Source organism: Lineus longissimus, chromosome 11 (genome assembly GCF_910592395.1).
Source record: "Lineus longissimus chromosome 11, tnLinLong1.2, whole genome shotgun sequence".
Taxonomy (NCBI): Eukaryota; Metazoa; Nemertea; class Pilidiophora; order Heteronemertea; family Lineidae; genus Lineus; species Lineus longissimus.
Window position 1 is genome coordinate 1,201,108 of NC_088318.1, and position 21,417 is coordinate 1,222,524.

A 21,417-nucleotide genomic window follows, 5' to 3' on the forward strand; every position below is an offset into this window, starting at 1 on the left:
ATGTACCGGCGGCGTGTTTTTTTTTCAGGTAGGTTCGTACCATTGTGTACATTTATCCAAATAATTAAGTAAATGAAAAAAAAGCAATGAAAAACAAAAAGTGCATAATTTTTGGGTCCTTCCGAGATTCGAACTTGCACCATTTGTCAATGTGCATCGCTGATCTTGTTTACTGACTAACAACACGTGCGTTTCTTACTTGATGACGTCAGGTGAAGTTACTGAGCTCTGATTGGCTGTCAATGTACACCATGGTACGAACCCACCTGTAAAAAACAAAACTCGCGGCCTGGGGGCATGGACTTCTTACCTCAGCTGTCGCCTCGGTTTTAGTGGTCTTCATTTAGTTTCATCCACGCTATCATCTTTTACCGGCAGGATATCATTCAACTCAATAGGGCTATTAAAAATTTAATTTGATCACATTGTCGGCGGAACGAAGAAGTCCCACTGATTGTCCTAAGGAAATTAGAGAAGACTTGGGACAATGTTGTCAACAGATCAATTACCGGCGGATCTGTCTAATTTCCGTCAGTTTAGAAAGACACCCATTAGCGAGCAATGATCTCGCCAAACTTTTTTAATCGTCTTGAAAAGCAATTATTAGGGCACAACTAACATGATACCGGAAATTAAGAAGGCGGTTATTGTGATATTTCCGTCGAGTTGAGGATGAGCACATTCATCCAACTTTGGATTGATCGCAAATTGGCGCTGCCCGCCAAAAAGCGGATCGCGGCAAAGCCGATTGGCTGAGGACGGGGCTGATGACCGAATCGGACGACTTTCACGTGATCATCCACGGCCCGAGTTTCATATACATGCATAACCTGGTGGAGTCTGCGACCAGCAGTCCCTGTTTTCGGAGGAGCCGCTTCTCTCCGGCGGACTTTCGACGTCACATTCCAGGACATTTTACTGAGTGACAGAGGACGGCACGATCTCGCGATGTGAAAAAGAAGTGCAGTATGTCTGCACAGCTGGAAATATTCTTGAACACCTTCGATCATTGATTCACTGGATTTTGCCAACAGAAACCTCAACAAGAATAAGACATTTCACGTCAACATAATGGGTAGACTCTCCGGTGTGTTTTTCTCTTGCAGTTTCCTCGCGGCTTTGATCATACCCAACATTCCCAGCGCACTTCTACTAAGAAAAAGCGGTAAGTACTCTATCAGGCGTTGTTTCTCAGTTCCAGCTGCATCGAAATCCATGAAGCTTTAGTCAGTTTTCCCGCCAGTCAAGCATCTGATCATGAGAAACCCACATTTTTTTCGTGTTGTCTTCCAGATCACAGCAGCATTGTAATCGCTACCAGTTGTGACGAGACTGATATCAAAGTGATGACGCCTTTCCCAGTGACCTTCACCATCGCAGGAAGTTTACACAGAGTCGAAGTGGTGGTGAATTTTAGGTGCACCAGGTCAGTTTTGCTAAAGGTACTACTTTCTAAGATTGTGAGAGATCGTCTTAACTAAGGACGTGACGACGTTTTTAGCAAAAACCCCTCAAGTAACAAACGAGGAGGTGGACACTTGAATAAAGTCAGTCCATTCTCCGATAAACGGCCACTTCCCATTTCAGGAACTCCTCCACGAGCTATCCCTTCAACACCACGGTGCCTATTGGGTTGATATCTAACCTGACTGTCAGAGCGGCCTCACCAGAAAATATGTCCACGTTTTTACAAAAGGTAATGGGACAATGCCAATAACGCAAGAAATTAAAGCGTTTCTTTGATGTCAGCAGCAAAAAGTCATCTTCATGCCGGTTTCTCTGTCGCAGTTTAAGCTATGCGATTGCTTTATGTCCGACAGATTAATGACACCGGATCTTCTGTCAGCTGTCGGACGAACTCCGCCAACAATATCGACCGGCTATGCAGTAATGTCCAAACCAAGCATGATATTTCAAATGCCAACCAAGGATTGGATTGTAATTTCATTTAATATTCCCATTGACTTTCAGTTAAGAAATGTAAGCGTATGTGTACCAGCGACCTCGTCAACGACCGCTAATAAAGACTGCGTTCTCTTTACCTTCTTCGGGGGAACAAGAGGCAAGTACATCTTTTGCGTATGACGATGCTCGGTTCTGGGTTCCTCTGAGAAACCCACATTTGCGGCGATGCTGGTGCCCTACTGAATACTCCGTGCTGTAACTGTAGAAGCGGTCCTCAGGCTTGCATTTTGTATGTGTGGAGATTAAACATGTACGGTGGTGTCGTGATAAAATAGACTCCCGGCGGAGCAATCCATTTCGTCATCCGAATCGGATCGCCTGTACCGGGCGACAGGATGAGGCCGGTCCTCTGCGTCCGGAGTGTAGCTGATAAGGTCAAGACCCAGTCGGCCTACCTATAGCCTCTGATGGAGATTCACCTGAAAAAAGGCAAGTATAATATCCCACATACGTGAACTCCAGGCACACCTCTGGTAAAAAATCCAACAGTGTTACGACGCCGGTAATAATGATATATGACAAGTTACCTCCATGCTTGGAATAAGGAGCCAAAGACTGAGGTAAGTTGTTAACTTGATCAGTAATTGTGTTTATTCATTATTCTTGAATTTCCGAAGCCGGTGACAGGCAGGGTTGCTGATTGGCATTGGAGGTGATATTACAATCGCCTCTGGAAGCTGCAGTTGCGAGACACTTTCGCGCGGTTTTAGTGTCTCCACCTTTACACTCAGATAGCTCATGTCACAACATTGCCTGTGACATTGAACTGAAATACTCTGGTGCTATAGCCTGTGCAAGTAGACAGATCAGACTCGAAGGATCAATCAATATCCCCCACCAGGAGTCCATGTCTTCTTCTCTCAACGCAGGAATGTGTATGACCATTCGTATGAAGTTGGCGAGACCGCAAGACATCCGATCATCATACTCATGCTGCATACCCTTCTTGATATGCATCCCTAACATTCAAACTATCAAGACCTACACCATAACCCTTTGTTACAATGAGTTTAGTTATTTACCACCACACATAATTGAATCGAATGTACAAGGTCAACTACCCCATGTTAAGTTTTGGGTGATATAGCCTATAACTTCGATCCGACTCAGAGCATCGTTTGATACCATGAAGTGCAGCTCTTGGAATTCATGGCATACACTAGTTAAAGGTCTCTGCCAAGCCGATCAATCTCCTCGACCACGAAGTCCATGTTCTCTTCCGTCAAAGCAGGATTGTGTATTACCATTCGAATAAAGTTGACGAGACCGCAAGGCTCTAGAGGCTGATATCCGATCATCATACTTCCCTTCCTGATCATGCGCTCCTTTATAGCTGGGCCGACCTTAGGGGAGAAGAACCGAGATGAGAATGGGATCGGGTAGCAGTGCAGAGTGAAGTCGACAACCCTGTCCCCAAAATAAAGGTAAGATTCCTCGTACAATCTAAGTAAGATGTCTTTACCCTTACACACCAGTCATCGTTCCCAGAGCAATTTCCTGATCTATGCAACATTGAGAATATCCCCAAAAAAGGCGAAGTGTCCTAATCTTCCCTTACTTCAGAGGAGAAGCAATCTGTAGAAAACTAATTATCAACAGATGCAAGGTCAGAGGCGTGCTAGTTTCTCGAACACCCACCTTCCCAATCTTCTGCCACCATTCTTCCGTCTTCTCCTGCCCTCGCATACTCGGTGGAATGTAATAGAAACACACATTTGTACAAGTAGGCTGAAAAGACAGCGAAAGATAAGTCTGAGAGATTTTCTCAAAATCAAGATCCACCAACAACGGTGTTTGCGATGATGACGCAAACCTTACATATGCTTTACAAAAACCTTCCGAACAGAAATTAACGGAGACGGAGACAGTATAGAATGCAGCAGGGTGAATTCAACATGCAGAGGTGACTGTTCTAAATGGTGATTGTGAAGACAATCAAATACTTTTACCTCAAAAACGAGTCTGAATCCTTCAGTCTCTTTGACTTTCGTCGCGAGATACTGCGCCATGTCAAAGGCGTGGTCGACCCGTCTCTGCATGCCTACATCCCCGTGAGCCTTCCAAGACAACCAGAACTTGAGCACATCTATCTTCCTGGCGCACTGGATGGAAGCGTCACCGGTGTCGTAGGAAACGTCGTAGAACTTGTCTTGTTGGAAGAGGTAGCGGGCATCGGCTGAGAAGACTTGTTTGAGTAGGCCCTGGAACGAGAAAGACGTCTATAGAGAACGAGACGGATCCCAACAGATAAGACGGTCAATGGTAAAATCAGGCGACGTGGTTTGTTGCATTAAAGCCTGTAAGACAAGTACCTTATTCTTCATCAAGTGGGCACCACATATTTAATTATTCATGTTTAATCAGAGAAGATGTGACTACGACGGGAATTCCACTGGTTGACTCTACTGCAGCGTCTTCAGATGATACCGCTATTGCTGTACCTCGGCCTCACAACTTCGTTAGGTAGTGGTGCACTCAGTGGTGGAGTCCGAAAATCAAGATTGCTTTCTTATTGCGTTGGTTCTACATGTACTTGTTAGCTCTACTGACCTGGTGTCTTGTTAAAAATGCTGAACATTGCTGAGGGATCCCCAGCATCTTGTGTGGATTCCAAACCATAGAATCGGCCCTTCAAAAAGAACAACGATTATAATAACATGTAGTATAACACGTGGTCAAGTTTCCTTTCTGAATGTGGACAGGTAAAGAGGTGGGCTCTGGTCCAAGTTGACTTGCTTACCTTTCAATGCCTTCCATGACGCGTCTGTGTTTACTCGACATTAAGACGCTCCCTCCCCAGGCAGCGTCCACGTGCATCCACAACTTGTGCTTCTTACAGATGTCGGCAATGGCGTTCAGTGGGTCGTAAGCGCCAACGACGGTCGTTCCAGCTGTCGCGTTCACCATGAGGGGGTGGAGACCCTGAATGATGATGGAGGGAGACAGAAATCAGATACCACAGAGGCTAGCCCAAGAAGGGCCAAAGAGGTATTTAATTTATATTTCTACCTTCGTTTTGCAGTTATCTAAAACGTAAATTGGGCTGCAATTCTCCTTTATTACAATATTATTGTAATGACTCAACACAACTTGACCCAGGGATACAGTCTCTAAACCATCCGGGTGCGCTTCGTGAACGGAGACCTTGACCGTACCTCGTCCTTGGCTTTCTGAATAGCCGCCTCTAGTGCTCTTGGACACATCTTCCCGCCTTCATCGCAATTTACTGGAATGAGGTTCTTCGTGCCAAAGCCAAGGAATGCAGCACCTTTCTTTAGTGAGTAATGGCAATGGGTGGAGCTGAACACACACATCTGTGGCAGGGACTGCATGCCTTGCTCCTTGGCCTCGGGGAACTGGTTGAATCGGGCAAGATTCAGGCCGTACATGTTACTGATTGATCCACCTAGAAAGATAGAGCTTGATTGAACGGGGGCGTATACGAATGGGAAAGGTGGCCGCGGCTCTGCGGCCCACACGTTTCTTTCGTGCATGGACCAATTGCGTTAAACAGCCTGCGACAGCAGTATGGTGAGAGACGAGTCGGTCGAGCATACACCAAGGTCCTGGGCAGGAGTGAAGTTAAAGAAAGGAGAACCAGGATTCACTAATCGCTGCGACGGACACACAGGCCAATACATTCGATGCCAAGCAAATATCTTATTGACATTTCCAACACAAATTTGAAACAGTGTTCATCGAACAGCGATTGAGCAACGACTACTTCCATTGGTCATCAGTTGCAAGAGATTTGTGAAAGGCGTAGAGTTTGAGACTGATGAATATGAATAGAGGCTAAAAGGATATTTTTTGTACAAATTATTATCTATTTATTTCACAGTTTGCATTCATGGGCTTATGAATATGCATTTACAAAATAAAAATGTACGATATAAAACTACATACACAATAGTTTGCATAAATTTACATACAAAACGGAAGTAAAATTGCAACCAAATGAGTAACATACGATATTTTTATACCATCAGACTAAATGGTAAAAGCCATTACACTTGTTGCATAAAGACCCATTTCCACATAGGCGTTTTACATGGTGTGTATCTTTTTTTATTTAATGCTGCATTGCCAATTGGCAAAGGCCCTGTGAAGATTATACCGCCTGAAAATCTTATGAAGAGATGGGTCTTTATCTCTTTACGATCACAGTGCCACGTTCATACGAGATGTCTCGGAAATAGAATGAGTCAGTAATACGATGCCTGAAACGTCTGAAAAACTATCATGTTTAGGAATGTGTCCAAAATCACTGTGAACTTAATTCACCACTGGCAGTGAAGGCAGATCGTCCATCCTTCTTAGAAATCAATTCTGATTCCAGCATGAGCGCCGACTCCGCCGCCACCGAATGTTGGCTTGGCGTTGAAGTGAACATTCCCGCGCCTGTTTGACCAGCTGAGACCGCCTGTACCCACGCTCCATCCACGACCGAGGTCCCGGCTAAAGCCGCTGCCTGATCGGCTACCGGATCGGCCGATTCCTCGGGAAGAGCTACGTCCGAAAGAGCCTCGACGACTTCCGAAAGAGCCTCCGCGACTGCCGAAAGTTGACCTGCCTAATGATCCCCGTGGGCTACGACGTTGGCGGCTGTAAGGGAAGAGAAAGAAAATATGAAGTGACCACTTTCAACAAAGATCTTCTACCGTACGTGTTTCGGTCCAGAGACAGTTTCCCAACATCTTTTTGACACGAAAGGCCCAAGGGAAAACCTGTCATAGTAACGGACTGTCATCGTTAAAAAAATCAACATCTTATGGTCTTCCAGCTTGTACACCTACCTGGGCGTATCTTGCTTCTCTTCTTCCTTCTCACCCTCTTTCGTCTCCTCTTCGATCAGTGGTTCCAACATGTAGGTAGCATCTTCAAAACTCTCCTCAATCGCCTTGAACACAATGCTCAGGGCAGTTCCCTCGCTGCCGATTTCTTCCACCAGCTCTGGGAGCACTTGCACGATATCGGAATCTGGAAGGAGAGGTAGACATTTGATGAAAGGCATTATACAGCCGAGTGTCCTTTTCCAGCACAGGCAGTACAGAGTGTTCCCCGGCAGCACGGAGTTCTAGAGAAGTCCATGCTGGCCGGGTTTAGAGATCAGACAAGATTGTCAACATCAGACCAACACGCTCTTCATGGTGTCTTTAGCTCTTAGTCCGACTATACCACAGGCACAACTATTCAGGGACGAATTCGAAATTTCCAGTACGAATATCTTTTACATCATTGTAGCGATAGACAAAATAGTTCATTCAACGAGGCCCTGTCGCCCTTGCCAGTAGTGGTTTCAAATGGGTTTTTATCAAGAATGTTTCAATGCACTTACCGGTGACATCGTCAGCGAGGAGACTTTCAAGTTCAGAGACGGTGCCGTCCAAGACCTCCATGCTGCGGGTGAACAGATGCATGTTGATGCGCAGGCGCATGGTATCGGCGGCAAGTTTGTCGCCAGCGATCAGTGCGAGCTTGTCGTCCTCAGTAAACACTTCCAACCTGGCCTCTTCCTTTAACATCTCGACGGCACCTTCAGCCATGTCCTTGTAGATAGAAGCAGGAGCTGCAGGAAAGAGTAAAGAATGGCATACATGTATAAGGATGCATCCAACTGATGTATGTGAAAGAAGTACATGTATCATCACACTTAAGGGCCTCAGTTGCTGCCAGAAAGGTGTTTTTGGCCTTGAAGCAGGCTCTGTTCATCATAATTAGCGGGACTTCCAACTTTTCGCATGAGTACGAGTAGTTAGAAGGTAACGTGGATGGAGAAGGGGAAGCAGTTTGGCTCGACAATACCATTATAGCATTGGCGGCAAAGATATTTCAGGCTCACTTATATGTTTTGATACGAGTTGAAGAAATCACATAGTTATTTTGTGAGACGTCTTGAAGGGGTGATAGACCGTTCCCTTATAAACAAGCACCATTTTTGTACTCACCTCCCTCTTGCCCGTTCTTCTTCATCATCTCACTGGCTTTCTCGATACTCTCCTGGAATCTCTGCCGGGCATTCGCTCCTGATGACATGAGATTCTGGACATTGGCAGCATTGAGGCCAGTCTTTGAGGCGTCGAGGACAGTGTTGCCCCAGTTCTGTAGGAGCTCGCTCGACTCAAGTAACATTCGGACGGCATCCTGGAAAAGGGGACATGTGACATTGGAATAGAGTGACAAGCTACTGTAACTTAATTTTAAATGATAATACGGCCAAAGACTGTTAGCCTTCTTCAAAAGGTTAATACGAGGTCGCAGGCTGCCTCACATGTTAAAATGACTGAGGGATTATACATGACAGGATTAAGGCTATCGTCAGTCTGATAGTGATCTAATTCGGGGACTCGTTGTTCAATGCAAGTTGTATTCTTCGGTTAATAATAGAATGAAACTGCGGATTTGGACAAATAGCCAAGAAAGAGTCTTAGTTGAAGTATAAAGCCTAACTAACAAACTGAGATGATCTTATTGAGATGATGCTGTTATCGTTCAGGTTACCATTAAGGTTTCGCGTAGGCCTACTGATCGTGCATTCGGGAACAAAAACTGGGGCTTTTCAGCGGAACATGAAATGGAGAATATACGTGCAGATAAGTCTTACCTTCATGGACGGCTTAGGACTAGCAGTACTGGTTGGCATGGCGAAAGTGGCGGAGACTCCGACCAGGAGTAGAACAATCATGGACATCTTCATCGTGAAATATCGTCTGCTTCTTCAGGAGTGAAATTGTCGTGGTGATCTTCGTAGTGTTATGGCAAACTCTCTTCTTGCCGCGGTTTATATTCGCTCCGGCCAAGGCCTTGCGCTCCGGCGAGAGATCGGGTCCAAGCTAACTTGAACTAAGATGGCAGTGCGATTGTTTCAAAAATGCACACTGAGATTGTGTTCATCATGTCATGATTGTGATTCAAGCTTTTCTCAGAAAGAGGTCACTTCATTTGAAGTGTATCCTCAAGGTTCCAAGTCATGTTGATTATTTCAGTGACTAGGCAAGGTGACTAGGCCTGATAGATAGAATTAAAGATAGGCCAGCATTACAAGAACCTGATATGCGGAAATTTCCATCAATTCCGGGTTTATCTAAGTCATCCAACTCACTGTACAGACTTGTTCTGCCGATCTATCGGCGGTGTGATCATGGTGATGGTCGTACATCGTATTTTGTCGTTCGCGAAGGGTTGTCAAGATGTTTTAGGATTTCAAGGGGGACATTGATCCAGGTTACACGGCTGGGAATTTCGATTTCTGGCGATTTCAGTCTCCTCGCTCTCCAAACCTAGGTCGTTGTATGATCGAACCCACTTCCACATGCTAAGCGAGACATTCATTACAACTAGACGTTTTGTTTCGTCACACACAATAACTTTGTCGATGCCAACTAAATTTGGTTGTAAAATAGCGAAGATATCTAGGCCAATTCTATAAGATAAAAAATCTGAACCGGTGACATTATGTAAAGTTCACTAATTGCATGAGAGGTCGATCCGTAACAACACTCATCGACCTGGTTCGGAAGATCTGAGTCATTAAAACAATCAAACGGGGAAAACCTCTGTCGTATTGCCCAATCAGGATCCGGGTGGAAAACCCGAATTATGTACATGTACATGTTCTTCTATTTGGTAACTTCTCAACTTTTTTCAATGATACCTGTGTAAATATGATTGGAGATGTTACACCGGTGGCACCAAAAACTGACATCAGGTCTACCTGAAGGTTACTTTTAGAATGTGCTGAACAGATTATATGGCACCATGTGACAATCAGGTAATCATAGGCGGGCGTACATCATATCGATGCCTGTACATTTGTGACCCGTCACAGCAAAACCAGGCGCTTGTCGCTCAGAGCTTGGCAGGTTGAGACGGACTGTTTATTCATTTATCTATTGTCTACCGTTTGTGAAATATGAGCACATCAATTTCTTCTATTATCTCCTGGTGTCATTTAGGCTCATCTTCTGTTCGACATGCGCCTGGTTTTGCTGAGACGGGTGACATTTTGTGAGTATTTCATCCGTCCGATCTATATCCCTTCGTCAAAGCAAAATATTAAACTTCACTACCACTACTCATAAGTGATATGGTATGACCAGTACCTTGCAGAAACTGAGACCTCTGTGCATCTGCGAGACAGTTTATTAAACTGTGTACAAAAAATGTGAAATCTGGTGGTTATTGACCTTAATTTCTATGGCAACAAAATAACCTAATGGACATGTTGTGTAAGGCACATTAACCATTATGGTGGATTCGTATGTTTCCACTTATGCTTTCAGGGACTGGAGGCGATCGATGAGTCTCCTTCAGTCGATGCCTTTCTGTGGAGTCAATTGTACCTGCCTTTATAGGGCTGTATGTAAGAGAAGTGTCGAGGGCAAGACCGATATTCAACATGAACATCAGCGCTTGGTTGTCGTGGGTTTGATCCTTGGTCGTCCACTCCCATGAAGCCCATGGACAACACTCTCTCTCACAAAACGTTTTAAAGCCGTCCTCACTAACTGAAACAACGTACTGAGTGAACACCTCCACAGACTTAAGTCAAGACCACGACTTTGCAAAAGGGTAAAACAGAAACATGTCACTCTTCAGTTCTAGCGTTTCCTAATCAGAGAAACGGTCTGAAAGTTCCTTGTAGAAGGACACCTGCATGCACTGGAAGCCAAGCTACATAGAGTCTTGATGAGAGAAGAGACTTACCAGGACAGAATATGCCCTCTCCCTCTGATTGGCTCCATCCAGCCAGATCCATCATCTTCCTGAACACTAACTTCTCCATCAGGGTGAACACCGGGCCCATCTCATACGTATATCTGAAAAAAGGTCATTCAAGATACACAGTTATAAAACATACGATGAAAAGAGGCAAAACCATAAGACGAGCGTCGTCTGGAGTCCTGTGTCACAAAGGTCGCAATGGGAATTGGTGCATCAGGACACACATGAGCAGTGGTGCGGTCTCGGGTTTCCAAACCAGAGACCATCACTGTCCCCGCCTGTAGTCTGATGCCTCAGAATCGGCCCAGTCGTACCTAGACTCCGGACGCAGTGGACCGGCCTTCTCCTGGCGCCCGGTATCGAGGAAAGACGATCAGGATAACGAAATAGACTGCATAGGAGTTTATCTCGTGTCAAGCCAACTGGGCAATTGGAATACCGGCCGGATTCACGGCAAGTTGGGGAATTGATTCTCTGGGGTGATACTGATGATGAGATGCCAAAACTTTGGCGGTCAATATGAGTGTTTCGAAGAGGTATTATGATACTGGCACTTGACCTACGACAGGGATGTTTCATGTTTCTTGTAGCACTTACTGACTAGAATTGAGAGTTTCTGTAAGGCATGCTCCGGCAAGGGCGTATTCATCTGGTCCAACGAATAGTTGGTTGAAGAAATATGGATGAGCTGGAATGAGGATTAATCAAATGACCAGACATTCGTTTACAAGCAGAGGGGAATTGGTTGATCTAGAGGAGCAACTTTATAATGATTATACAAATTTCTTACAAACCATTTTTGACAAAAAAAGATGAAAGATGAAAAAAAATTTTAAGTCCAAATATTTTCTCACTTGATTTTTTTTCTTCTCAAAATGAAGAAATATCATCAGTCCCAAAAAGTTTTTGACTTTGAAAATTTTTTCAGAATTTTGAACTACCAGAGTAGCAAAGAAGGTCTGCCCTTTACACATAAAGGGGTGATATAGTCAATCAGTGGACAGGACGACGCCGTGGGAAGTGATATATGAGCATGGAGGCATTTCACTTACATGTCTTGACGCTGTATTTGACGACATCTTTCAATGTCTTCATGAGGTGCTCTTCACTGTCGCCCTTCTGTGTAATTTTCAGATCAATTTTCTCACGAAGTTCATCGGGCTGATAGAAATCTATCACTTTTCTAAATAAAATAGTCATTACAGTAATGGCAAATCAACAAACAACCACTGGCAAGCAACGCATAGCTTTCTAGAGAAACGTATCGGGTCAGAATTCCCTGCCCGGAAGGTATTTAAACAATCGACCTCTAAATCTTTGTTCGCAGTCCTCGCTGGGAGACAAGCCCATCTGGGGCCTCAGCTAACGATAATCTTCTTCTTCTTCTCGTTCGCTGGCTAACGATAACGAAATACATGAAATACATGATTGGGGTCTTACACCCCATTTTGAAACCATCCGTCGGTAACCTCCCCGCATGGAGTAATACATCATGAGGTCAGATTTTTGATACTCCTATCTCGTATACAAATATATTGAGAGGCGGAGTATATTCAAAACCACTGGTTATGTCAGGATGGAAGTAATTGAGTCCTCGGAGTGGATCCAAAACATGGGGGATTTAGACCCCTGTTACACCGAGAGCAGATGAGGTGGCTTATCAAATTACATCAAGTTATGGGAAGACAAGCAATTGCCCTGGCCTGTACAAAGAATGTGATAACTTACTGCTCTCCAGTGGTCGACTTCTTCAGTTCGTCCACCATAAATTTAGAGACTCGTTCAAGAAATGCGTATGGTTGTGCGTCGATGCTGTTGGTGGTATGGTCACATCCGTTTTTTCCTGTCGAGTCCATGGTGTACGTCCTGGAGGAGGGTCTCTGGAAAGCGGTGCATTAGTATATAATGTATATACATTAAAGGGATTTCATCCCGGCCAATTCTGACTGCCAGGGGTATAGAGGCCGAATGAATGAGAGCCTGGATTGCACTAATGAGGGGTAATTATTATGACAAGTTCGGCTAAAAGCTTTATAATAGGCGTACATACCCCACACCAAATCGGGGGCACAACACACGGAGGGTCCTTGGCGACTAAACTCTGGAACAGTGTGAATGCGAGTCGTCTCCCCGAACCGCCCCCAGTCATCATTTCTAAGAGGTCACAGGTTTATCGTTGTATGCCTTGTTTGCGTTGCCAATATTATGATTTGACCTGTCAATATCAATATAGACCTAATACATGTCATAGTGTCCATTGTTCCACAACAGTCCAAAGATGAAAACTTTTGAAACCGTAAAATATCATGATGTCATCATGCGTATCGATTTGGAATCGAGTCGAATTTTCGGATGAAGCACATGTCGATTCCACATGACCGGTATAGAGACATAGAGACGGCGATCAATTGTAACCATGGTACCAGTCAGGCGCCAAGCACGACCAATTAGCGAGTTGTCGTCAAATGACTGGTAACGGGGTTACTGACTGAGTGTCAGACGACTAAAATAAATGTGTTCTTGACCAAAATTGTATCAAAATGTGTGATTTGCCCCCCTCTCCTCGAGAGCCTTTTTTTCCCCGACCAAGAAGCTCGGGCATGGAGAGGCATCCAACTTCAGACCAACACTCGGCACTAACGATCGAGGTTATGTAAGCTCAGTAACATGTGCGAGGGGAGAAGCATACGACTAACCCGGGTTTCCCAGGATGGCATGATATGAGACAAACTCCGTTGAAACAACAAACTGGTCCTACCTACCTTCGTATTACCTTCCTTCGCATTTGCTGATTATTTCCCTGATCATGTAGGCCCTGGGTGTACACCATAGCACCCGATATCCAGTAGCCAGGTGAAGCAACGGCTCTTCTACGCGAGTAACGATAGAATGCCACGCGCCACAACGGATTCCCGCCAGCCGAATAAAATGTATTCGTCTACAAGCGTTGTAAACATTGAGATCATTGTGATATTGTGATCCATTGAGTGTATGCTAACGATATCTATTATACAGCGAAAATCTATGCAGAATATTTCTGCTAGTTTCAATGCAAAAAACTGCCACCTGGAAGCATTAACAAGAGCTAAACTATCAAGAATTCAGTCATGTAGGGGACCGCTGCTTTTTAACCTATGGCCGCCGCAAATATTCATGTTACTGCCATCTTTCATTTTACACGTTTGGTTCCATCTATTTCGAGAGGCAATCTTTCATCTCATCGAGACAATTCTAACCGTACTGTGTTTGTTTCTTAGAATTCTTCTCCGGTCGGCTGCAACCATGACAAAACAGAGACTCCTCATCACGCTCGACGAGCAGCGGGCCAACACTCGAACGGGGGACTGCGCTTTACGTTGCTCTTGTTTTTTTTAGCAGACTTGCAGTTGCAATAAAAACATTTCCTTGACAAGAATGAGTTGAATTGGCTCGGAAAAAAACCCCATCGTTATTCAAATTAGGATAATAATGGTCACATTGCGGAAGTATCGGACTTGATAAGAGTGGTTTGATCATGTGTTGGTTCTCAGCGCTTATATAAACAGCTGCGCAAACCCAAACATTCTTGGTCACCGCCAGCTCTTCCTGGTCGAGATCAACGCTGCAACCCGAAGATGGGGACCAAACTGGTTTTCTGTGTGGCCTTCTTCTTGTTGGTTGGAAGACAGGGGTTTGCTGACAGTTATGGTAAGTAGAGCAAAGGTACCCATCTGTGGTAGACTTCAGGACTATAGTCTTCGAACTTTCGGTGTGATTTCAAGAACATGTTTCACTTTCCTTTCGTAGACGCCGGCGGAGCAGTCTTAAATGTCCCACCTGGAAACATGTCGGCCGATGGTTGCATAGAAATCATGACCTCCAATACTTAAGATATTAATGCGCAAATTATTAGAATCTTTTTACCGGAGACACTAGGGCCGTTTAGACGACAGGCGAAAAGACCGCATTCGGATCGAATCTGGATGAATCCGGATTAAAACCACCCAAGGCGATGGTACCTTTTTAGTCCGGATGCAACCACATTGATCCGGATCTTTTTGCGTTTACACGACGAAAAATTAATCCGGATTCGGGACGCATCCGGATTTTTTCGCGTCGTCTAAACGGCCCTATTATCATCATAAGACTTTTGAAACTTACACCGGTTCCATGCACGCCTTGCGCATGTCGACGACTTGGTCGCATCAGAGTTTGCCTCATACTGAGGTATTGTCCTGCCAACGGGGTTTTTATCATCGAGTATATTGTCAAAAGAGAACAAGAGACAGAATAAATGAGGCCATCATGTGATAACTAAATTGAGAAAGGTACATATCAAGGCTGTGCCAACTGTTCGGGAACATTTGTGTTCAGCCCGGACAGGAAATTCTTGGAAACATCTGATATTACAACCATTGTTGCATTCGCTCTACATTTTCACGTGTCTTTATGATCAGTGATGTCGTCGAGGACAGCCTGCGTGGATGTGACGCGTCAGGGATGGCACGCCCGGCCTCCCAAGTCAACCAGCCCTTTGAACACGCCAGTCGGTATGGTCTTCATTCACCATTCAGCCATGATGCGTTGTTCTGACGTTAATACGTGTGCGGCACAAGTGAGAGCCATACAGAACTTCCACATGGACGTCAGAGGTAAACAGGACAACGACAGTCTCCACTGTCTTATTTGAAATACTTATAGCCCATGATACCTCATGGGACAGAGGCCCTCACTCTTTTTCTGTCTTCCGCTGCCTTGGCCCTCCATCACCATCTTGACCCTCAATGTATTGACATTGCTAAGCTTACAGACAACGCTCAATGGGTGGAGACAACAGAGGCAATATCTCTGGAAGTTCAGTATGCCCATCACAGGTAAACCCCATGTCGCTCAGCGCAGCTGCCGTCACTATATGGTCCTTGGGCAGACACGGTTTCGGTCTTTTGCCCTGTGGTGTCTATATCAGGGCAGTCCTGAGATGTTGTCCAGCTACATTCGGAAACATGCCGATGATATGCCGTCTAGTTTTGATATGTTGTGGGGTCTGTGTCCGACAAGTCACAATGACCAATTCTTAGCATGTCAAAGTGGTCCTTTACAGCACAACCCGTCGCTGTCCCTTAACCTTAACAACCAGTAAAAGGTCGACAACATGCTCGATACAGAATGATGCCACTCTTTTACAGGTTGGGATGATATTGGCTATAGTTTCCTGGTAGGTGAAGACGGGAATGTTTACGAGGGGCGTGGCTGGGACAGAATAGGTGCACATACGTATGGTTACAACGACGTAGCTATCGGTAAGTGAAGAGAGGGTGGATCGAGCTATAAAGCGAGCACCACTGTGTAAAAAGGACATCTTATTAAGCAATCTCGAATACCAGGGTCCGGGCGGTTGTATGCTCCTCCATCGCACATATGCTCGGCCAGGCGCAAAGTGAAAGGCCTCATCTTGGCTGACACAGGATGTGGTTGAAATCTTTGTTAGGTAAATTCGAGGGTCGAGAATAACCATTCAATTTGAGGCATGGATTACATGGTCAGATGATTGTCCTCAATCAAGTTCTGTTCTCCTCGTAATTGGATAGATTTTCAGTTTCTATCATGCGTCCCTTTCCTTCCAGGTATCTGCGTGATGGGAGACTTCACCACAGTCACACCCAATACCCAGGCTTTGGACGCAGTCAAAAACCTCATTGCCTGTGGAGTCAGGGACAGTAAGGTGACAACCGATTACAAGCTCTATGGACATAGGGACTCCAAGAAGTCTCACACTGAATGTCCGGGTCAGGCGTTCTATGATCTTATTAGAGGCTGGCCCCACTATGATACCCATGGACCACCTCCCTAACTTACGGTCATAGGGACGAAGTGACCCTGGGTGTTCAAAGGATAATGGGCCACTGGGTGGTCTGGGACAATTCAGGAGCCAAGAAGACAATTTCGAATCTTAGTGTTTTGGTGTGGTGAGACTTTACTAGACTATCATGTATATAAATACTCTTTCCAAATTGACAAGATCTCTGCTATGGAAATTTACCAAAGTTTGTGATTTCGCAAAACCCTGCGCGCACTGAAATGGTAATACAGCTCCTAGCCGATTTTACATTAATCCAGCATTATGCGCCCCAGGATGTCCATAATCTGTTTCACCAGGTGTGAACGGGCCAGATTTATTATAAAAGTTATTTGGAGGTTTTGGGGATGATTGATGCCATCGGTAACTCATGATCATCTTTTGTCACAGGATCCACTTATATAGCAGATATAGCATACATGTACTTCCTGGTCAGTGGAATACTAAATGGACAATACAGTCACTACTAAGGGAAATATAAAATAAAATGACAGAAAAGTATTTTGTTAGTGTTTATTTATTATGCAAATGGTGGTTTATAAACAGTTTATTGAATTACTAACCCTGTTAACTTCTCCAAGAGCATAAAAGTGCACACTGGGCAACGTCTAGCCCCCCCCCCCCCAAAAAAAGAAAAATTATGACAATAATAGAGTGATCAGAAACAGTACAATTTTCACAGTATAATTTGAGTGAAATTGACAAAGGAGAGTAGTTTTTTATACCACAGAAAGTGGCCACTCACTGCAAAGTTGCAGTACACATCATTATCTCAACGAACTTGGCAACACAAAATTAATACAGATATGTCTAAATCACAGTTACAAATACAGCCATAGTGAATGTGGTGTCTTGAGCTGTGCACAGGTGTTCCCTCTCAATGTCTGATTACTTTGTCGGCCCCTTCTCCCATATGTCAAACAAAGCAAGGCTACCAAGGAAGGAATGACCTGTCACCTAGAACATAGCCTTGATTACATCTCACTCAGCAGCATCACGAAATGTGTGTTGCAACCCAGTCCTTTTCACTAGCAAGGGCCACATAAGTTCATAAAGTTAACAGATTGTTTTTGTGCAGAAAGACATTATTAAGTATTATTAAGTACAAGCTTAGGGGAGTCTGTGAGTAATAGTGTTGATTGTTGCTGATATTGAAACCCTAAGGCACTATGAATATGAATCAATACTTTGGCCTTATCACCGGCTTACATAGTTACATAATCTTTGAAGTCATGTTGTCAAATTACTTGGGCGGTACGATTGGATCTGCATAAGCACAAGATTGCTCGATTGCCAAATTGTAGTCATTGCCTTGGCCATTCTTGTACTTGCTGGTCACTATCTGCATGACACCACTAATTCCCTGGTGAAGAAAGAACATCATTTTTTAAGCAACAAGGATATATACAAAAGGAATACACATAAAATGTCATTACTGGTAGGGCCAACATGTATTTACACAGTCATTGTATTCTGTGCAATACCTTTCAAATTCTCTTGTCTCAGCTTGGTGATCACCTGATAGACAACAAAAGCAGCTACTTTTCATAGGCCCAGATCAACAACAGTATGGATCTATGAGAACAAATAAGTCCAAAACTTTGAAAGAAAAGAATTTGCTCTATCGCCATTTGACTATCTAGGTCATGTTAGACAATGGCAAGCACAGTGGAAGGACTTTGGTTAGAAGCACACTTGACATACAGATAGATTTCCTCACTGAATGTTCAAGACTTTAATGGTGTTGTACTTGTAAAAGACTTACCCATGGCTGTCCCCAAGAGTTCCTGACCCACCAGAACTCAACTTTGTTCTTGTCCACTCCCCATCCGACTACTGAGACAATGTGGTTGATCTGAAAGAAATTATGCACATTTTGAGATTCATTTTTGGTCTTCACATGAATGAGTTGACATTTTTTTCGTTAAAAATTGACAAATCAGATTCGGCATGCAAATACACCAAGATACAAAGGCATGTGCACCACATTATCTATTTCCCACTGACACACTGATACAAAGAAGAAATCTTACCATTGCTCCCTTCAAATATTGGCTATAAACTCCACCGGTATATTTTTCCATCTCATCAGTGGCTGATATTCCGCAACTGAAAAACGACAAAGAGGTTTGGAAAGGAGCAAAAACATAGCCTAGTAACATTTGGAAAACAGTCCATGACCATGCCTATCATAAAGACTTCTGACCAGAATGATCTGATCCCAGGTGTTGGTTTGGGTCTCATTTCTAAAAAATAACCTTCCTTTATCTGTTATGTCTTCAGACACACAAAGAGATGCCAACAAAAGGATGTCCTCACACCACCTTCGTCTTAAATTACATTTAAAGTCAGTCCAGCACTGAGCAATTTCTAACCGACTGGGCAGTTTTATGACAACCTCACCTGATTGGTCCATTAATATAGATCTCGGCCATCATCTTATCCCGTCCTGACACTGACCCGTAATCTCCAATATACCACTTCGTATAATTGCTAATCGCATAGCAGTTGCTTCCAAAGCAAGTGCCACACTGATTGAACTTAGAACATTCTGAAAATGCATTGAAGTAACAACAGAATGTTTCATCAACCCACAGGGTAGTCTTATTTAGTTTCACTAGCTACAGATTGGTGGCTCACTCGAACAATGGAGATGGTACATGTTGATGGCACAGACACAAAGTATTTTTCAGATCTAGTATAAACCTAGAACTACATCACTGGTTGCTCAACAGAAATGTCTATATTTTACTAACCATGTCATGAGACAAAGGATGCAGAAGCCACATGAACTAGTTTCTCCTACAATGTAGGCATTGATGTGGGTGGAGCAAAGGGCAAAAAAAGTGAATATACATACTCTGGTTTTTGGCTTGGTAGTTGTTGCACGACTCATCAGGGATTCCTTGCTTGTTCACGTAGGCATAAACAGCTAGTTGTCCACCCCCTTGGCACGACCCTGCATTTCCACAGTCAATAACATTCTGTACGGAGAGATAGGTAGTTGGCCATTGGTTCTTCCTTTTTATGTTGATTCTGTCGGCAATGGCGCTGGTGGTTCCCATAGCCCAGCAGGAGCCACAGTCTAAAAGGACAGAGAAAATCTATATGCACAGGAAACAACATAAAGGCATATGAGTCACCATTGATGTCACATTACATGGTTTCATGTTGCAGGAGAAGATATTGTCAATTGAAAGGAACTTATTTTAGGCAATAAACATTCAGTGAATGGATAGGCCATATTCAACTATAATGTGATGTCCTTGACTTGAAGTTACAACTCATTGTCTGAAATGTTGAAGGATCACATCTCTTGAAGGAACATTAAAGGTAAATTGGATATCAAGCCACTTGAAGAATGTAACCTACACTGAGGTATATGTTGATTTCGCATGGGACTGAGATAGTTGACACCACCCATGTCACCCCAGTCCCAACTCTTTGGGATGGATGACATGGCAAGGAATTCATGGGGTCTTGGGTTTGTCCTGAAATGAACAAAACAAGATAGGAAAGATAACCCAGTATTTTGAAGATGATTCACTTGACATCTGGCTGTACAAGGTGATTATACCAACCGCATTTATCAAACTCGTCTTATAAAACAAACGTCAGTAGCAGTATGCAGTACAACTTAAATGCAGTCCACACCAAAGAGCATTTTGGACCCATAGAGGGTCAAGATAATAGTTTGAACAGGCAGTGCTGCTGGAAGACTTTTTTAGTCAGCTGACAGTGTTCCTTTTTTTTACACATTGATTGTGCCTGTCATGTCATCTATGATAGAGGAATTCGAAGAAGACGAATCTGTGCCAAAGCAAATCAAATACGCGCACACAGATCACGTCAGAACGCCTAAGTCGACTTCGGACAATGAAACGCATGACTGGTCAGTGCCAAAACAAACTTCGTCTATTCAATATTATATTCATCATTTGACACTCACATTTCACTTGCAAAATCACAGCAATCGCAATGAATGTGACGTCGCAACTAAAGATAAGTAAAGATCTACCAACCCGAAATCTTTGATTTTGAGGTCATATGTGCTGTTGTAGCATGAGCTACCCATCGACATGGTTGCAATCGCTTGGCTGCACGATATAGAGAATGTCAGCATCAAAACTAACGAAGATAACAGGGAAAACATCTTGATTTTCGCCACAAACATTGTTGGTCCGTCTACCATTTTGTTGTCATGTGCTCCGGTGATGAGCAAATCACGTGCTTTTTTAGCGCCTGAAAGCTGGGTCACACTAAACAGCGCCAACCAGCGTCAACCAGGTTTAAAAGCATACTTAAAGTCATCAAAATAAAATCATATGGTAATAAACGAAATAAGCAGGACATTTTCTAAATTTCCTGATCGTTTCATCACATTTGTGTGCTAGATGGCAATATTGCCAATTGGGCCGGACAATCACGAAAAACCCCAAATATTATACATTTCTTCCTGAATAATTCTTACAGTGACCATTCTCCCATGAAAGACAGTTGCTTACGCTACACATAAATCAAAAAAAATCGAGGGTCAACCATTGAACTTTTGAGATATGTTGAATTTTGCACAAATCAGCGAAAAACGCACCAACTGGCACTGGACGGCATTTCAACACGGGGCCGACGCACATTCCAAGTTCAGTGTACACATACGTCGGCAACAACAGAGTAACTGCGTAGTTTCTTGTTAACTGCCTATTGAGACTTGAGTAGCACTCTAGGTTTCAGAAACTCCAAAAAAACATGTCTTTGCCAAAACAACTGCTGACTCAACACTGACGTACTGTGAGGACCGAGAAATCAATGATTTTAGGAACTACGGTGAGGGGGGCATGAACAACAAAAACAAACTCCCTAATGCGACCTCAGTGTTACAGGAATCAGTGTCC

General features: G+C 43.9%; 4 protein-coding genes across 5 annotated transcripts; 1 reads left to right on the top strand and 3 right to left on the bottom strand.

The window, feature by feature from the left end:
* Positions 1-2,526: 2,526 nt before the first annotated feature.
* On the bottom strand, positions 2,527-13,686 carry LOC135495574 (cysteine sulfinic acid decarboxylase-like). 2 transcript variants are annotated; one of them, XM_064784367.1, is made up of 12 exons: positions 13,452-13,686; positions 12,740-12,904; positions 12,418-12,569; positions 11,742-11,872; positions 11,287-11,377; positions 10,672-10,784; positions 5,121-5,371; positions 4,706-4,887; positions 4,516-4,594; positions 3,915-4,166; positions 3,604-3,693; positions 2,527-3,308 (listed from the first exon to the last, which is right to left on the bottom strand). In XM_064784367.1, the coding sequence occupies exons 2-12, from the start codon at positions 12,839-12,841 to the stop codon at positions 3,129-3,131; spliced, it is 1,623 nt and encodes a 540-aa protein (XP_064640437.1). In that variant the 5' UTR covers positions 12,842-12,904; positions 13,452-13,686; the 3' UTR covers positions 2,527-3,128. The 2 variants fall into 2 exon arrangements, with proteins under 2 accessions (XP_064640437.1, XP_064640438.1); XM_064784368.1 differs by lacking the exon at positions 12,740-12,904 and having other exon boundaries at positions 13,452-13,684.
* Positions 5,778-8,734, bottom strand: LOC135495575 (uncharacterized). The gene is made up of 5 exons (XM_064784369.1): positions 8,570-8,734; positions 7,914-8,109; positions 7,304-7,534; positions 6,762-6,945; positions 5,778-6,570 (listed from the first exon to the last, which is right to left on the bottom strand). The coding sequence occupies exons 1-5, from the start codon at positions 8,660-8,662 to the stop codon at positions 6,282-6,284; spliced, it is 993 nt and encodes a 330-aa protein (XP_064640439.1). The 5' UTR covers positions 8,663-8,734; the 3' UTR covers positions 5,778-6,281.
* A 507-nt stretch (positions 13,687-14,193) lies between the features above and the next one.
* Positions 14,194-17,021, top strand: LOC135495398 (peptidoglycan recognition protein 1-like). The gene is made up of 4 exons (XM_064783979.1): positions 14,194-14,376; positions 15,126-15,320; positions 15,855-15,968; positions 16,293-17,021. The coding sequence occupies exons 1-4, from the start codon at positions 14,304-14,306 to the stop codon at positions 16,517-16,519; spliced, it is 609 nt and encodes a 202-aa protein (XP_064640049.1). The 5' UTR covers positions 14,194-14,303; the 3' UTR covers positions 16,520-17,021.
* A 3-nt stretch (positions 17,022-17,024) lies between these two features.
* LOC135495397 (cathepsin Z-like) lies at positions 17,025-20,743 on the bottom strand. Its single transcript, XM_064783978.1, has 7 exons — positions 20,548-20,743; positions 19,898-20,016; positions 19,386-19,610; positions 18,929-19,076; positions 18,559-18,634; positions 18,291-18,380; positions 17,025-17,888 (listed from the first exon to the last, which is right to left on the bottom strand). Exons 1-7 carry the CDS (start codon positions 20,715-20,717, stop codon positions 17,769-17,771), a joined length of 948 nt encoding a protein of 315 aa, XP_064640048.1. The 5' UTR covers positions 20,718-20,743; the 3' UTR covers positions 17,025-17,768.
* Between the last annotated feature and the right edge of the window lie 674 nt (positions 20,744-21,417).

Bases quoted from the DNA above. Each gene is read 5' to 3' on its own strand.
- LOC135495575 (XM_064784369.1), bottom strand. From the start codon at position 8,662: ATGAAGATGTCCATGATTGTTCTACTCCTGGTCGGAGTCTCCGCCACT. The intron at 7,535-7,913 runs GTGAGTACAAAA...TCTTTCCTGCAG, and splicing joins GAAGAACGGGCAAGAGGGAG to CTCCTGCTTCTATCTACAAG. The intron at 6,946-7,303 runs GTAAGTGCATTG...CTCTCCTTCCAG, and splicing joins CCTCGCTGACGATGTCACCG to ATTCCGATATCGTGCAAGTG.
- LOC135495574 (XM_064784367.1), bottom strand. From the start codon at position 12,841: ATGATGACTGGGGGCGGTTCGGGGAGACGACTCGCATTCACACTGTTC. The intron at 4,595-4,705 runs GTAAGCAAGTCA...TTCTTTTTGAAG, and splicing joins GTCATGGAAGGCATTGAAAG to GGCCGATTCTATGGTTTGGA. The intron at 3,694-3,914 runs GTAAAAGTATTT...CTGTCTTTTCAG, and splicing joins GATTCAGACTCGTTTTTGAG to CCTACTTGTACAAATGTGTG.
- LOC135495398 (XM_064783979.1), top strand. From the start codon at position 14,304: ATGGGGACCAAACTGGTTTTCTGTGTGGCCTTCTTCTTGTTGGTTGGA. The intron at 14,377-15,125 runs GTAAGTAGAGCA...CTTTATGATCAG, and splicing joins GGGGTTTGCTGACAGTTATG to TGATGTCGTCGAGGACAGCC. The intron at 15,321-15,854 runs GTAAACAGGACA...ACTCTTTTACAG, and splicing joins CTTCCACATGGACGTCAGAG to GTTGGGATGATATTGGCTAT.
- LOC135495397 (XM_064783978.1), bottom strand. From the start codon at position 20,717: ATGGTAGACGGACCAACAATGTTTGTGGCGAAAATCAAGATGTTTTCC. The intron at 18,381-18,558 runs GTAAGATTTCTT...AATTTCTTTCAG, and splicing joins AATATTTGAAGGGAGCAATG to ATCAACCACATTGTCTCAGT. The intron at 17,889-18,290 runs GTAAGTCTTTTA...TTTCTTCACCAG, and splicing joins ACTCTTGGGGACAGCCATGG to GGAATTAGTGGTGTCATGCA.